This window comes from Cydia fagiglandana, chromosome Z (assembly GCF_963556715.1).
Source record: "Cydia fagiglandana chromosome Z, ilCydFagi1.1, whole genome shotgun sequence".
NCBI lineage: Eukaryota > Metazoa > Arthropoda > Insecta > Lepidoptera > Tortricidae > Cydia > Cydia fagiglandana.
The window spans coordinates 35,615,768-35,632,663 of NC_085959.1; the positions used below are offsets into that span (position 1 = coordinate 35,615,768).

Sequence of the window (16,896 nt, forward strand, 5' to 3'; positions counted from 1 at the left end):
TGCCAGGAGCTTCCGTAAGGCACATCACTAGTTACTCGTACACTTGTCTTCGTTATTATGTTATCGATGTTTATTACCTACGGCTTGTTATTAAGCTGGCTGTAACAGCGGGTCATTTGTATGGGTCGGCATTTTTATTAGAGATCCATTCATCTCATATCAAGCAAATTATAGGAGCGAATATAATACGAGTAACGAGAGACCGTAACTAACTCGAAATGAACAAGTTTGTCGCTTTTATCTACACTTGTCTATGACTATGTAAAAGTTAGGCACACTTATAGGCTAATCTCACAATTACTTTACTTATGATGCTTTTCAAACATTGTTACTGCTTATATCAGATGAATTAGCTATAATTACATTGCAAAGATAACAAACAAAGTATCCATGCAATTTAATCCATGTCGTCCACATAGTATCTGCTAACTAGCCAGCTTGAAAAACTAATCCAGATTATTTATAGCAGTTCAGACGTGCCCGTGCCCTATGGTAATGTTTACGCCACGGTCGCCAAGCCGCTTAGCATGTGTTGTAATACTTGTAATGCACATACATGTACGAGTACATACCTCAGAGTAATGAGAAAAACTGCATTTGAACAAGCTTCCTTTTGTTTAGTATTGGTAAACAGCACTTGGCCTAATTAACGCTTTTACGAGGTCGTGTAGTAATTAAGCTGATAAACAAACAATTTATTCCTAGTTGCGTAGGTGTTTTGCATATAATCCGAGACGGTATTTACCCCAACTGTTATTGGGACTAGGGTGACCTCTGCAGAGACGTAGCGTAATTAGAATATCTGCCAATATTATGCTTAATTCATTAAGGGACAAAGTGGAACACGACTGTTGTATCGTAATCTACTATCGTATTGGCCGATATTTTTTTGAATAATATCCGTTGGAGTGTTTTAGCAACTCCCATACAATGTCATCACGTATCGACCTGCCGACGCCTTAAATTCTGTTACCAAGTACCTAGTCCACCAAGCCTATTTAGTTAATGGAGTTGTCATGACGTCAAATATTTGTAACTTGTTTAAACAACTAATAATTGTAAGAAATACAAGAGCAATTTTGTATAACACTTTAAAATTTTGCTGTTTTGCATCCATACACCCATATTGCAGCGTTAGCTACCAAACATAATCCAACTAAGTCAAATCTTTAGGTATTGCAAAATATGTATACGATTTGTTCATCTGTACGTGGAAAACTAAATACTCAGTAAAAAAAAATTGTATGAAAAATCTCATTAAACTAAGACACAAAACGTGCTCCGCTCCGACAAAATAATATTGAATAAAATGTGGGAAGTTACGAGCCACCAGTTGAGTTCTAAAATTTTAAACACGAGCAAGGTAAGCAAACACGACGATATGGGGAATATTTACATAGTCTCAGTATTGACTGTCGACGTTCGGTTACCCATCTGCCCGGGTGTAGGAGTCGGCAAATAATTACTTCCCGTGTGAAAATGCTCGTCCTGTGGACTCTCCACGGACTCTCTAATCACCTAGAATGCGAGTTAGCTATTATATGTGAGAATGAAAATGTAGTGTACGTAAGGACTCAAGTTGAAGTGCTTGACTGAGTTTTACAAAGCTTGTCGCTTGACTGATGGGTCTTTTACAACTAAATAGGCACTTACTTCTTTTGTAGCTTTTCTCATAAAGACGGCGAGTAATCGAAGCGACTCAAAGGAGAAGATTTTTATGTAACATTATTGACGCAAGTATCAGTAAAGAAGAGTTATTAGTAGATCGATGTTCTTGATTATATTCTTCTGCCTAAGTTAAGAAAATTAAAGATACACCTACAGCATCTGAGTGATGAGATTATGATAATTATAGTATGTAGGGGTAAGTGATTATGATTATAGTTCTTATGGGCACGGTTTTTGAGAGCATTTGCATTATTTTCGTAGTTTCAGAGCGAATTTTCACAAAATTTTAATTATTTAAAGCAAAAACACTAATTAGTCATTCCTCGTCACGTACAAACATTTGACTCCGATCCTACCGAAAATTATTTCACAAGCATTCAGAAATTATTTAGCAAGCTCTTTCCAAACATGGCTTCGTGCAACTTTCCTCCGAGTCTATTGAGCTATTTTGGTCCCATTGAGTTTTACTAAAAGTTGTAATGAAAGCTTCTTATTGCCACACACACTCAAATTTCTAAAAGGACCAACTGAACTTAGGTGTCATTAAGCAATAATACACAGTAGCTACTTTTTATGGTTTCCGTTGCCTAATCAATAAGTAACATAGAAAAACATTATCTCGTGCTACAAGTAGACACTTAAGGTGTGGACAGACGTTCTTATGTTAAGTATGACTAACGATTTTCTCAAATTCATTTTGTAACTCACTGTAGGCGTGTGGGAGTTAAACTGTCTAACTAAAAATGTTCACTCAGATATCCGACCGTGTTATCATTATGTTGATATTGAAGGACCTTTGCTCTTTGATGGGTGATGACTGATAATAGACTGCCTCAGACTCGCGGTCACTGTCTTACTGTGTCACGGTGACTATTCCGAAAGAAAACCGCAGAGGCAAACCGATTTTGACCAAACCGTACGTACGCTTAAACCGCTGAACCGATTTAGACAAAATTGGTACGGAGAGGTCCTAGGACGGATATAGGATAGTTGTTATCAATCATCATCATTAAACGTTGAAAGTAAATAGACGAAATGTAGTGACTGTATAAAATAGGTACATATACGAGTATGTATTCCATGGTTAACGGAGAACCGTGCATGCAAATGCTCGAACCGGTCTCAGACCCCGCCAGGTAACGCCTATAAGCAAAATCGACTTGCTTTCGTAACCTCCTACGATACTAAGCTTTGTTTGGTTGCATTGAAACTCAAAATTACTGGTATAAAGTAGCTTTTGCGACCTTACAGTTAAGTAATAGTGAGCTTTTGAAAGCTACAGTCGGCGGTTATGTCGCATACGAGTTAAAATAGTCAATCAAAAACATGACGTGTTCAATACGCTTTCAAGGGACGAACGACCCCTTTTACAATTGAACTGGTAGTAGATATCTATTTTAAATCCCCTTATATCACAAAAAAACGTAAATTCGTCCCCTTGTCGTAAACAAGGGGTTGGCCTGGCGCTTTAATTTTAGGGTTCAACGTTTATCGCGTATTAACAGTTTATTGAGGTTTTGAAATGTTTGTTTGTCTATGATCATGTTTTGGCTGTATTTGTTTTACTTCTTCTACTTCTACGAGTATTCTTTTTATCTGGCTGCCGAGTTATGTTTTTTAATGAATGATTCTATTTTAATACATTATTTGTCTGTATGATGAGAAATGAAAAATTTGGCCACTTTGTATATACATATTTAATTTCGGTAAATATTTATCAATATGCTTAATTGTGTCAACATCAATGGTGTATTTGGGGTTTAAGGAGTTTTCCTAGCAAAAAATCTGTGTATCTTTTGCCAACGGACTGTAAGTTGTGGTATTGTTTCGTGTTTGGGTGATAACGAGTTACGTTACGAGTCTTATTTATTTTGCTTTTATACATTACCGTTCTTTGAAATTAATTACGCAAAGTATAGATTTAATGCATTTAAGTCTTCTTCCTCGCGTTATCCCGGCATTTTTGCCACGGCTAATGGGTGCCTGGGGTCCGCTTGACAACTAATTCCATAATTAAGATTTGGGCGGTAGGTGTCAGTTTCGACAGAAACCAGTTGAGATTTGGGACAAAATCTCTATAATTTAGATTCTGGTTACTTCAGATTACCTATAGTTCGGTTTCTGAATGAGACGGTTTCGGAAAAAAACGTATGAAGTTTAAGTCACTTTTTTTTTCAATTCAATTTCTGAGTAAGTCCGATTCTTAGCAGGTTACGGTCATTATAGTATCAAATCAGATGACCATTAAGTTTGACATTGCCAACCGCGTCTCCCGAGCTTAGAGAACATAACCAAACTGAGTGGTCATTAACAGGCGTTCCCCTCTGTCGAAAATAGGCGGCCAATGGTCAACCACATGTATGGACTGACGTTTATCTGACATGGCTATGTTTACGTTAGGTACGTATACATGTGAAATCTCATTTTTTCGTATCAAACTTAATGGTCATCTGATTTGATACTATAATGAACGTAACCTGCTAAGAATCTGACCTACTCAGAAATTGAATTGAAAAAAAAGTGACTTAAACTTCATACGTTTTTTTCCGAAACCGTCTCATTCAGAAACCGAACTATAGGTAATCTGAAGTAACCAGAATCTAAATTATAGAGATTTTGACCAAAATCTCAACTGGTTTCTGTCGAAACTGACACCTACTGCCCAAATCATAATTAATACATTCAATTTCAATTTCTGTCTCTGGTTAGTCGTGTCCATTAATAGTGGACCAGCAGTTTTTTTTGCAATTGGAGGGTGTTGGTCATAAGCCCCCACGGTGACCGGCCGCGTTGGGGACTGTAATGGTTTTTTGTTGTTGTTATGATTTTCCTGTTCATTTATTTGTTTTTGGTTGATTGTTATTTAGTATATTTGTTTTCTTCTGGCGGTTGTTGCTTGTTCATTGCTATTGTTTACTTGTTTCATTTTGTGAGTTTGTACGGGAGCGGTGCATGTAGGTAATCAAATGCGTTTATTTTATTGGGTGCCTTTTGTATCATCTCCTCTTCATGGGCCTGTTTGCTTAGTGTTTTTGATGGTGACCGCTTCCTCTTTTCTTTGCTTATTTCTGGGTTTTCTTTCTCTTTGATTATGATTTTATCGTATTTTAGCAGGGCCACATTTCCTTTTTCTATCTCTTCCTTTTGTTTTTGTTTCAGCTCCTTCCTAATCTGCAGAATATCCTTAGGGAAGTCTTCGGTAGCATATATTTAGTCAGGGAGATATTTATTATTTTTTAGGATCTCTATTTTTCTCCAGGCAAGGGTAAGCTTCATTAACACAGGTCTTCGTTTCTGTTCTTGTTTGTAACCGACTTCCAAATCTCAAAGAAGGAGGTTATTTACCAAGTCTTCGAACGTCGATTATTTCCCATTTGTCAAACTCCTGGATTTTGGTTCCTTTTCCTACGCTGTTCAGGGTTTCTATGACTAATTCCATTAATTCTGAGCTGTTTCCGTCAGTTTCCTCTAGTCCGTGTATTATTATATTGTTGTTCCTTATATCTCTTTCTAGGTTATGAACTTTCGTTCAAAGCTTTGTAACTTCATCTGTACCTAAGTATTTTGTTCTGTTCAAGCAGAGGTTTTAACTTTTCATCCATTATTGCGGTTAAGTAGCGGAAGCAGTTATAAAGTTGACCCAAAAATGTTTTATTAAGCTATGAGCTTCATCACATATGTTCCTTGAGTAATTCTAAGCATTTCAAGCCTGGGAGGCAATAAGAAATGTGTGTCTACTCGGATTTGTAATGGATTCAAACTTTCAACCCCTTTTTTACCCTGTTAGGGGATGAATTTTACAAAACGCTGAAATTACTTTTCCTGTCTTTTAATAATATCCCCAAATACAAAGATTCAAGTCCCGCGTTCGAAAATTTTTTTGATATCCATACAAACTTTCAACTCCTTTTTCACCACCTTAGGGGATGAATTTTCAAAAACGCTGAAATTAGTTTTCTTGTATTTTAATAATATATCGTTTTACGAAGTTTCAAATTCCTAGCTTAAAATAAAACTTGAACCCCATACAAACTTTCATCCCCTTTTTAACCCCCTTAGGGGTTGAATTTCTCAAAATCGCTTCTTATCTCTTGTACACTTTATAAATGTAATCTAGTGTGCAAATTTCAACTTTCTATCTTTTGTAGTTTCGGCTCCGCGTAGCAAAAATCTCCAACCAAATTTTTCACCTTTTTACGTTTTTCTTGTAAAATTACTATGAAATTGAAAAAACAAATATCAGCAATGAATTCTACGTCTTTGGTTTATACGAAAATGATACCAAACTTGCCCTAGTACCCACCAGGATCAGAGTAGATTTTTTTTAAAGATGACGGATGGCGGCCGTCTTTGTATCCCACCCTCCCCCCCACTTCAGGCTAGAAATGCTTAGAATTACTCAAATATCAGATGTGATGAAGCTCATAGCTTAATAAAAAATTTTTGGGTCATGTATGGCAGCGTTACATAACTGACTCCAGTATAAGACGGTGGTTTGCGTTTTAAGTTCTTGTCTCACGATCTCCAAAAATATTTCCGTCTGGGAATCTATCTTTCCGTGAAACGAAACGCTTCGATTAATGGTAAAAAATATGTTAATAGTCTAGCAACACTAGTCGCTCTATTTGACAGACGTAACACGTATCGTTTTTAAAATGTCACCGTTTCCTGTTGACTATCTGTAGTTATGGATATGTATGTTATATCGAGCCCGTATTTCAACACTTTTCGCTTGAAATCAACACTAATTCACTTGGATTTTTCGCGAATTGGATCTCCGGGCACTTATTTCACACTTGTAAAGAAGTTTTGTGGTGGAACACTTGTTTTTTCTGGAAAGTTTAGCAAAGTATAGCAAACAAAAGCGATCTTTCCCTGTCAGCTGTCAAACCGGAAGCCAATAATACATACCTATAAGGACCTAAATTAAAATTAAGATAACCTTACGATTAGGTAGGTATTTTACCACGTAGGTACTTTACCAAATATTACTAAACAACACGACGCAAGAAAATTATAAGAGAAAATGATTGACATAGATATCGCTCTTGTGACGTACGGAACCCTACCCATTGAATGCTGGGTCTCCGCGTCAAAACACCCAGTATCAAGGAGTGCAAACTAGTTTCAGTGTCGAGCGTGGTGACAGAAAGGGCACGCTCTGTGCACCGCTCTTGGTATTTCATTAGTGGTGTGGTCTTCATGAAATCATTAAGCAAACAGGCAGATAGACATTGAGCAGCAGTAGCAACCTTGCAAATTTTGTAGCTTTCGTAAATATTTTGATAAGCAGGTTCTTTATGACCTTTCTCATCTTTAGCTTGACTGATCAGTACGTTTAAACTTTAAATACGCACTTATGATAGCCATATTGTAGTGGGATTTGCCAGTTATGAATTGACCTTTATATATATGACTATAAGAACTAAAGTTTAACTGATAACCTTAACGTCATATATATAAGGGTCAATTCATAACTGTCAAATATGAAATCTTAGGTTGCGCCGACTATAGCCGTAGCCCCGACCTTTTGCTTACAACGCGCTCAAATATTTGTTAAACGGCCGTTGTTTTATTGGTCGTTATGGAGTGTTGTCACAACAACGCATGATTGTGGTAACGGTCCAGAATCAAACGGCTAGCAGATGAGTGAGGCGAACTGTCAGTATGGTAGAGCTTGCGGCGGTCGCCCCGCGCGTGCGACTGCACTGACTCAACCCAACCCAGTCGGTCATTGCGCGACCTGCTACGCGCACCTCCACGCGCGTCGAACGCCGATCGAAACGAATTTATGACAGAAACATAAACGAGTGTCAGTGTTGTGTGTGACTACCGTAGGATTTGGGGTAACGTGCTACGGCTGACGTCTTCTTCTGTTAAATTACATGATTTACTCATTCAAGAATTAAGCAAATACGACACCGAAGTAGGTTCTTAGGGTTTGTACTAATTTCAAGGAATTACGGAGCTAAGTTTTGAGTCTAATTAGTAAATAGGGCGATTTCTATAGCCTCATTAAGTACCTGTTTGATAGATATTGTAATTGCTTTATGGTTTTTAATATTGTTGTTATTTAAATGGGTCCTCAAATATTGATTAATTATAGTATGTAGCTGGTAAAAAGAAACATTTAATTCGTGATTAGTGCATGCAATGTCGACGTTTATTCTCAGATTATTAGGTAGTGTATTTATCAAGTAAGAAACCATACATTGAGGGTGATTGCTCACACGCAGTACACAGGCCGGCATGATGGCGGCGGCTTACGCCGGTCGGGCAGTACGCGATAATAAGAACCCATAAACTATCGATCTCCGTTGCTAGGAGAGATGCAGATGGCAACAATAAACCTGGTTTATAATCCTCGATACCGTGACCAGCTATCTTAGGCTCCGCGCTTGTCTCTCCTACGTTATACCTTCAAGGAACTGTTTGACTTTCCTCTCTTTTGTTGCATTGTAGTGACTCCAGTGAATTTTCGGTATTTACTACTGGTGTACTACTTGGTTGTTAGAGTTGAACCACGCTAAGTTTTCACTCCAAGTGCTACAACAACTATATCGCTCTCTTACATATCCATCATACATTGTCAAAGTAAGCGTAGGCAACTCTAGAATATTAGAATAGAGAAACCATAAAAAATAACTTACCCAAGATAGAGTGTCATTATTTCTTTTAAGGTTTATTTTTGTTTCGAGAATTCTTAGATTTGTAACTAGAGTAGAGTACTTTAAGTACAGAGGGTCGACTTCACTTTGCAGTTCGTATTTCATTTGTGCTTTACCGGCACTTTAGTGTGCAGTGTACAGTGCATCTTTCTAATAATAATGGAGAAGAATTATAAGTACTTATTATGGCTTTATATTCAGCGGGTATTATTTTTAGCTTTATGTAAGCTTTTTATACTGCGCAAGTGCAACGCTCTTAGTAATCGGATCGAATACCTTAGCTATGCGCGTGTAATACTTTGTTTACAAACACTTTTTTTATTTAAGGGTGTAGCTAAGTGACAGTTTCATTAACGCTTAATATTTATAATGTGTTTCCGTTTAATTCTTGCTACTAGCAGCTGATTACAAACAGCTGACCAATCGTATTCCATGCAGTCTGGCTATCCGAACCCTACCTATATAGATTGACCAAGAATCGTACACGTAACATGGACAATCGTTATATGTATAGTTTCGGCTGCTCTCATGCGGTACCGGGTGATTTATCTAATGACAGTTACCCAGTGTTCTCATCAACGCGTACCTATAAAAGTAAAATGCCTAGTTATTTTCGTCCATTGACCGTGGCGGTGTTATTGTCAAAGTAGAAATGGGATGGTGGCACGTGGCCACCGGCCGTTAAATCACACACTGTTCGAATTCGTAGGTTTTTAAACGAAATTCGTTACGCCTACGCCATGAATTTGTTTTGGTTATCTTGTAAAGTCAATGGTAGCGGCCGTCATATCGTATCATTTTAAGGCTTGGAACTAAACTACCTAGGAATTACCTTTTTAACGTCCATAATATGGTAATATACTCATATTAAACAGAGACCAAGCAGAAATAAAAGCATTAACACGGTTACTCTGTTCATGGTATTGGAATTGATACTAAAGGGGTGTTAACCTCGAATTCGTGTATACAAAAGTTGCAATTTTCAAAACATTTCTACACTGAGGAGCTGATTTTGCACTTTGTATCTGGAATTATAAATTAATGTTGTAAGTACTAAGTATAGTTATACAATATTCGGAAGCTATAACAAGTACGTTGATGTTCAATCAGACAATATTTACTTTGAAAATACATACATCATCCACGGCCCAAAGAGAATTTAGTTTACAGTGAATGCTGCAGCGGTCACGAGCCGCCGTTATTATAAAGCCGTCTAACAATTTCGTATGTACTCACAAAATAATTGCGTTCTCTAAGCACGACTCTGAGGCATTGAACTTTTATTCACGTACGTTTATAACAAAACGCCAAGATTGTATCCCCAGCCAGGTGATAAGCGGTTGGTCCAAATTGTTAATACTGGAGCGAGAATAATTAGTAGGTACCTATTTAAAACATATTTTTGTAACGTTTATAACCTCTTTTTCCAAGTCATTAAATTTTGTAATTTAGTAATTACATTTAATTAGTATTAAACTTAAATATAACCGCGCAGTCCAAATTACTCGTAATTTTAATATTTGAATACTATTTTGCTCTTCTATGATTTATGAACTAAGTACATACGAGGTGTATTCAGAACTATTCAGAAGCCAAAACGTGATATCTATTAAACTTAGTATTAGATCGTCTGATACGAGTTTAACTTTTCTGAATACGGTCACTGGATAAAAGTTGGAACCTAATCCCAGACGTGCGAGTGGAAGATCACACAGGATACCCACATACGAAGACCTCTCCAACAAATGATGATCAAATTATTTTAAACGATATCAATTGGCTCAATTACTGCTTTATTTTCCAATAAATTGTTGAATTTGATCTTGTATTGAAATGTGGAACATTTATTATTTGCGATGTGTACCAAAAGTAACACACTTAAATATTTGTGATAAAACTACCTAATAATGTAGTTTACGAATGTAAAATAATAACTACATCGAAATAACCCCCTAAATCCGATACTAAAAATCATCAACTTAAGCTTTTTTCCGAATTTTCCACCAAATTGTCTTAAATTAAATTTTAATTTATATACTGCGCAAATTATAATAAAAAATCGAGTAATAAGATTAGTTTAACTATCGGAATAATAAATTGGAACATATAGATTTATCTAATTAGTTAATTGTGCATAAATTATAAAATTATATGTTTTTATTGTGTAGGCTGCATCGTACACTATACCGGGTGTGGCCTGTAATATGAGCAAGAAATAAAACTGTAGGCTGTACTCCTCATACTGACCAACATTTGTTCAGCGACCTTTAAAAATAACTTGTGATTTGATTTTTAATACACTTTAAAGTTTATTCTAAGACGCAATGTATTGCGAATTTTGTTATGTTTACGGCCTGACAAGCAACGTCAATCACATTGATATGGCGTGGCGATGGCGTTCATTGAAGATAATATTTATTTTGTATGAAAAATAGGGAGTCTAAATACTTCAAAATTTTTAAAAGTTGTTGAACAAAAGTGTCACCGTCTGAGGAGTACAATCTATGTTTTAATTATTTGCTCGTATTATGTAGGCCACACCCGGTATATTTAAGGGTTAATTAAGAAGTAGGTGTAGCAAACACATTCTTGTGATGATATCATCGTGCAAAAAGTGTCAGCGACTATATGAATAGCCGGACTGCTTAACTTAAAATATTGCCATGACACATCATAACATACTATATATAGGTAGTTATTTTTTCTATCAATCTACTATAATCTTTATACACACGTTAGATAGCGCTTATTTATATTAATAGTTACTATAACCCGGAAACTTAAAGAAATTCAATCAAAGGCATCAGCGTTAGTTATGCGTATGACGAAAACGCAAATAATCCGGACATAGCGGGCTTCAACTTTCGATACCGTAATACACCAGCGACTGGTGGCCCGTTACCGACTTCTGCAACCTGTCTCTAACTCGTAGCTTTTCTATTTCCATAGACACCTTCTAAAGTCTATCGTGTTTATGAAGCGTGGAACTTGTATTTCAACGGTTTTGTATTAGAATTAGGACACATGCGGTGTTCATGTTTTATTATTACGTTAATTTTTCCTTGATTTATTAGTATTTGATTTTTTTATTAATTTTCATTTGTATTTTAACCTAAAAGTTTGTGTAAAACATCAAAGATCAAGTCGGATAAACTTTCTGACATGACATAATAATAATATAATGTCATGTCACAAAGTTTATATGCTATAAAGTCTAGGTTAGTATAAACTCGCAGCAGCTTTTCACAGCATACCATATAATAACCACGTAAATTCAGCATCATGAAGTAATTTAGTTGCGCAAATATTTAACGTCCCTACTTATCATATTAATTGGCTTTGCCATAATATATTGTCATTCGCATTCGTGGGTTTTTTCTCACGCACGCAGGATTGCACTGCGCTCCGTCACACGCAGCTACCGCGTTCCGCGCATTTTATTTCGCACCTTGCTCTGTTTTGAATGTTTTCTTGTTTTATATTATTAATGCTACTAAATTAATAACACACGTTACCTAATATAATACATATGATGCTTTCTTGATTACCAAAATAATTACCAGGTTGTTAGAATAATTTGATAAGTCGAATCTCACTTTCGACATCAAGACGACTTCAAGTTCAAGTTTCGTTTTCAAGACGAATAAAAGTGACATTCCATTTCCAACTGCAGTTGCAATACTGTTCATTTTACTATGGAAACGCGTCGCTGTCATTGTCAATTTCCATAGAAAATGAACAGTATTGCAGCTGTAGTTGGAAATGGAATGTCACTTTTATTGTCATAAACGATGCAACGACCGGCGACAACGTCAGCTCAGTGCGCTGATAGTATCGCGATATTAAAACATTTTCCAGTGGTGTTAATTGACTTGTGTTAATCCATATGCCCATAATGGTTTCTTGCTGCTGGTATGGTATACCTACTTGTTTATTCCTAAATACATATTACATACTATCATGCGATTGCTAATTATATTATACAATAAGTCATTAAATGTTGACAATTTTATCTGTGAATGTGTAAAAAGTAGGCGTGTTCTCATTGCATTCGATATATCTAGTGACCCACATTACTTGCATCACTTAGGTAACGCATGTTTGAACAGTTGCGGACGTCGGCCGTAGTTAAGTTATTCCGTTATTTAGTGTGAACAATGAAACTTTTGCACGCATTCCATAATTAATCTATCATGTGACCGCACGGTGGTCAGTTTATAACCTGAAGTAGGAGTGATGGTGATCAATAATGCCGGATTGGCGTTACAACGTGCTGTCGGCGAACGAAGCGTACATAGACGCGAAGGAAACGCCGCCGCGGGACCCTCTCGCGGCTAGTTACCCGCGGCGCGCTGATCGCACTCGACCCGCCCACACATGCCCCTACACCACTATTTTCCTAGGAACTCGCTCGCACCAAACTCCTCACCGCTTGCAAACCCGACAGAGCGATGCGGGTGACCCGTACGCAGACGCCTACTCCGTGGACCGTTCCTCTAATCTCACCGACACTTCGAGCTTTGCCCACTACGAAGACTGCCGGCCGCAGTTAGAAGGCGTAGCTAAAGATGTAGATGACACATATGCTGAAGAAATATTAACAGACGGAAAAGTGACACTGCAGGTGCAAAAGGTGCCATACACTTCGAGCGTATTTTATGTGTCGGCAAGGGCAGCCGCGAAAACAGAAGATGTTGAAGGCAATGATTTGTTTGTAGTGGAAGGGTCGGACTCCGATGCGTTGTCGTCCTGCACTTGTGACAGCTTTGAGCGATGTGAATTTGACTGCCGGGATTTTGAGCCATTTTCTGACACATGTTGTTGCGACCCACTCAGTGATGAAGTTTGCAGTCGCAGCCCTAAGGATGTTGAGTCGCCTGAAAACTTTTGTGACCGCGTGGTCGAGGAAGACAGGGTTTCAGTTCGCAGCGACATGGATGGACTCGATCTAGCTCTGTTCGAACCGGCGCCAACCGACTGCCTCGGTTACGAAAATGACCCTCCGGTACTTAAAAGCGCACCAATACCGACTGCGCTCTGTGGAGTACTGTACGCGCTTCCGCACACTAGCAACGGTAAGTGCCTTTAAGACTAATTTATTTGTGTTTAAGCGCATGAATCCCGGAACAGACATTGTGATAACGTTCAATTACTGTGATTAGGAGCACGAGAACCGCTCGGCGGAGTACACTCGACCGCGCCGTGTGGTCTGCTTCAATCAAACTCGTATTCGATACGAACAACGGTGTTCAGGAAATTACTATCGCATCAATCACAAGTAGGCATTGTCACACCCGCAAGTAAGACGCTTATCGGAATGTCCAAGTAAGCCACAAATGGCACACTTGTACAAATCATTCTGCAAGCACAAGAACATGATCAAGTCATAGTAGATGACTAAGCTCACGTGATTAGTTCGTTTAATACTTGTAATAATGATTCAAATTTGCCATTACATCATAAGTAAAGTAGATAAAAATTCAAGTCAAAATATCGACTTGAAATTGCTTTCGTATGCTTTCCAGAAGATTTTTTTACCCAGTTATAAGTGATATATTAGCATCAGTTCTACAAGTTCAAGTTAAGTTGCTCTACAAACGGCATGCACCGTTACATTCGCAAGTTTCTAATTACCGGTAGAGATAGATTACGATTGTTGGATCGTATGTAAATTGTAGCGCGGGAGCAGATAAGCTGATATATGTACATACAACGTGAAACATGTACATCAGATGAATGTACTCGTACGTCTACGTTAAACAGCGGCCCGTTACTTCATTACGAATGCGGCGCTTTTAACGACCATTTGCTTAAGTCTATCGATTCTATAGGATTAACAGCCAAGGTGTGACAGATTCATGCCACTTCTCAATCATATTTAAGCAATAAACTAACTCTAATCCTCGTAATTATATCGGTAAATATTTCGGTTTATTAGACAGCATGTATATTTATAATCTGAATTGTGTATCTGACTTGAGTATATATACAGTATAGATATTAACAGTGGCGATGCATTGAACGCATCGTCCGTGACGCCATTTTTGTATTTTACGTAAGACTTGCAAAATCAGGGTGCTCAGTCAGGAAACAGGCAAGCCGGTGGTAAGTTAGTTCTATTAACTCATCGTCTTTGGTATCTGAGACCAACGTGAGCAACTAGTAGACTGTGTCAGATCCCAGAAAAAAAATTAAGAGTTGTATTGCAAACACCAAATCAAATTTTTAATGTTATTGGTTAGACTTTTACCGTTGCTTATTTCGTTGTTCAGTGTTTTTAAATTACCAATGATCGGCCGAATCTGTCCTATTTCGTTTCCATGTCTTATGTAAGCTTTTTTGATCTTTTACCCGCTAAAATATAATTTTACTCGACTGACACATATATCAGTGTACATGACGATCCTAAGTATTTATAGGTACTCATGCTCAATACAAAACGCCAAAAGAATTAGCAAGAAAAGCAAGCCAAGTAAATTACAAATTCATACTCTCAGGTATTTCACGCAGTTGCCTGGAAAGTTTCAGGGCCAGGTTAATGTTTAATATTTTACGATGTTTTGTTGGTCCTCAAACAGCGCGCCCGAACAATCATTTCTGCGGTATGTCTTTTCTTCGCTTGCTTTAAATAACATTGTTATGTAGACCATGTTTGGTCTCTTAGCCGGAAACGTGTCGGGCGGCAAAACATGGTGAGTGGTGTGTATGCTGCACACGATCATTTCTGTTATTAGGACCGAATGTTGTTCATGACTGATGACAATGGTGACTTGTACTTTGATCATCCGATTAGATACTAAAATTTGGAGTTACAATAATAAATGTAGCAAAAATATTTTAATTGTAAAAAATATAATAAGAGTTAGGCACTGGTCCCACCGCGAGCTAGTAAGCTATGAGCTATCGGCTATAAACACGAACAAAAGATAAGCACTCCCGTGTAAATAAAAGAGACACGGCGATATTTATAGCTCACCGCTGGGCGAGTAACTATAAATATCGCCGTGTCTCTTTTATTTTTTATTTATACGGGAGTGCTTATCTTTTGTTCGTGTTTATAGCCGATAGCTCATAGCTTACTAGATCGCGGTGCCTAAGGGCTGATTTTAGTTACATTGCGGACTGTTGGTTACGTCAAATATAACCGACCGATCAAAATCCGCAATGTAATGAAACTCGCATGTGCGAGTTCTCGCATCGTCTAAATGAGCCCTAACTCATCTTATAGAAGTCATTAGGTTTCTCAAGTAATAAAAGCCTATTTGTACATGTACATGTTACAAAAAGACGCACTCGTTTTAAATTATTCATGAGTCTCTTCTTTATTTCCTGCAGTTCTTCACAAAACACCATCTTACGCCGGTCGAGCTCGACGTTACGCGGAATGTTGTCACTCCTGTATAACCTGCTTCGCTATTCCAATCAAAGCATCTATAAAATAACCTGTTAATATGGTATTTATATTTTAATTATTGTTTTAAAAAATTTACAGTTTTTAGCTTTCCTAACACGTTCGATAAGTTTTTTCTGGGATGACAATGACGACTGCATCCTTGTCCAGTGGAGATAGAATCGCATGATTATACTTTCTAACCAGTGCGGCCTTCCTGCGGACCGTTTACCTTACAGGATGCTTGCATATGCATTTAACACTTGCTATTCAACACTTGGATGGAGCAAGAGGAGGGATGTTTGTTTCAATTGTTAAGTGTTATTTTATAACAAAGAAACCCCTAGTGCTTAAGTATTATACCATAAATGCACTCGATGTAACTGTGTAAGAAGGATCACTTACATCACTCTTAAATTAAATTTACATATTAGTAGGTATCGTAAATAACCGAAATTATAGTATACTAGCCTCCGCCTATATATCGTTACAATCCTTTCTTCATTGTTATGGGTTGGATAGAGCTCTACAAAATTTAAAGAATATCTGTTTCTTCAGTTCCATGGTTTAGGGTTTAGGCTGTGCATTGCTTGTCAGCATTTAAGTATATATATGTAATATAATCATATAAATTTCTATCGAGTATCTCTTTGGAGGCAAGTTTAGAAATATTTTTTGCAATACCATTGTTTCAAATTAGTCTGCCGAATTCCACCTACAAAACTTGTAACTGTAACTAACTAGCTCGTAATCAGTCTTGAATCACTAATTTTAGATTGCTGATATATCCGCTGTTTGTTTTTCGGGTTTGTACCATTCTAGTTTCGTTTAACCACCCAAATAAATGGTAATAATATTGCATTTTGGCACACGATTTATATTGTCCGCTTTCAAGGTTTATTTGTGTTTGATTACTTATTGATAGAGAATGGTCTATAGGTAATTGTTTGCCGTCGGTTCCTGTTCGAGTCAGCTTAGTGGTCTCATTATACAATGCGATACTTTTACAGATTTATGAAGTGGCCGACAAGGCCGTTGGCATTTTTGTTTGATCGCTTGGAAGCGAGTTGTCACTGTAGGTACAGTACAAAGACAATGCAAGTCAATAACCTGGATTCTGGGTACGTTTTGCCACCGCGAAGGCTTCGATAAGTCGATTCAACCGGTTAT

At 37.5% G+C, this 16,896-nt stretch overlaps 1 protein-coding gene across 5 annotated transcripts in view; it reads left to right on the plus strand.

Moving 5' to 3' along the window:
* The window catches only part of LOC134678621 (ras GTPase-activating protein raskol), a 212,688-nt gene that overhangs the window by 61,461 nt on the left and 134,331 nt on the right, over positions 1 to 16,896 (plus strand). Inside the window, exons 1-2 of one of the 5 annotated variants that reach the window (XM_063537252.1) lie at positions 7,397 to 7,514; positions 12,486 to 13,411. The exons of 1 other annotated variant lie outside the window; for it this stretch is intronic. In XM_063537252.1, the coding sequence (XP_063393322.1) occupies positions 12,586 to 13,411 (826 nt within the window). In that variant the 5' untranslated portion in view covers positions 7,397 to 7,514; positions 12,486 to 12,585. Of the gene's footprint in view, positions 1 to 7,396; positions 7,515 to 12,445; positions 13,412 to 16,896 lie in introns of those variants that run through there. 3 more of the 5 variants (XM_063537251.1, XM_063537254.1, XM_063537253.1) reach the window with 3 other exon arrangements.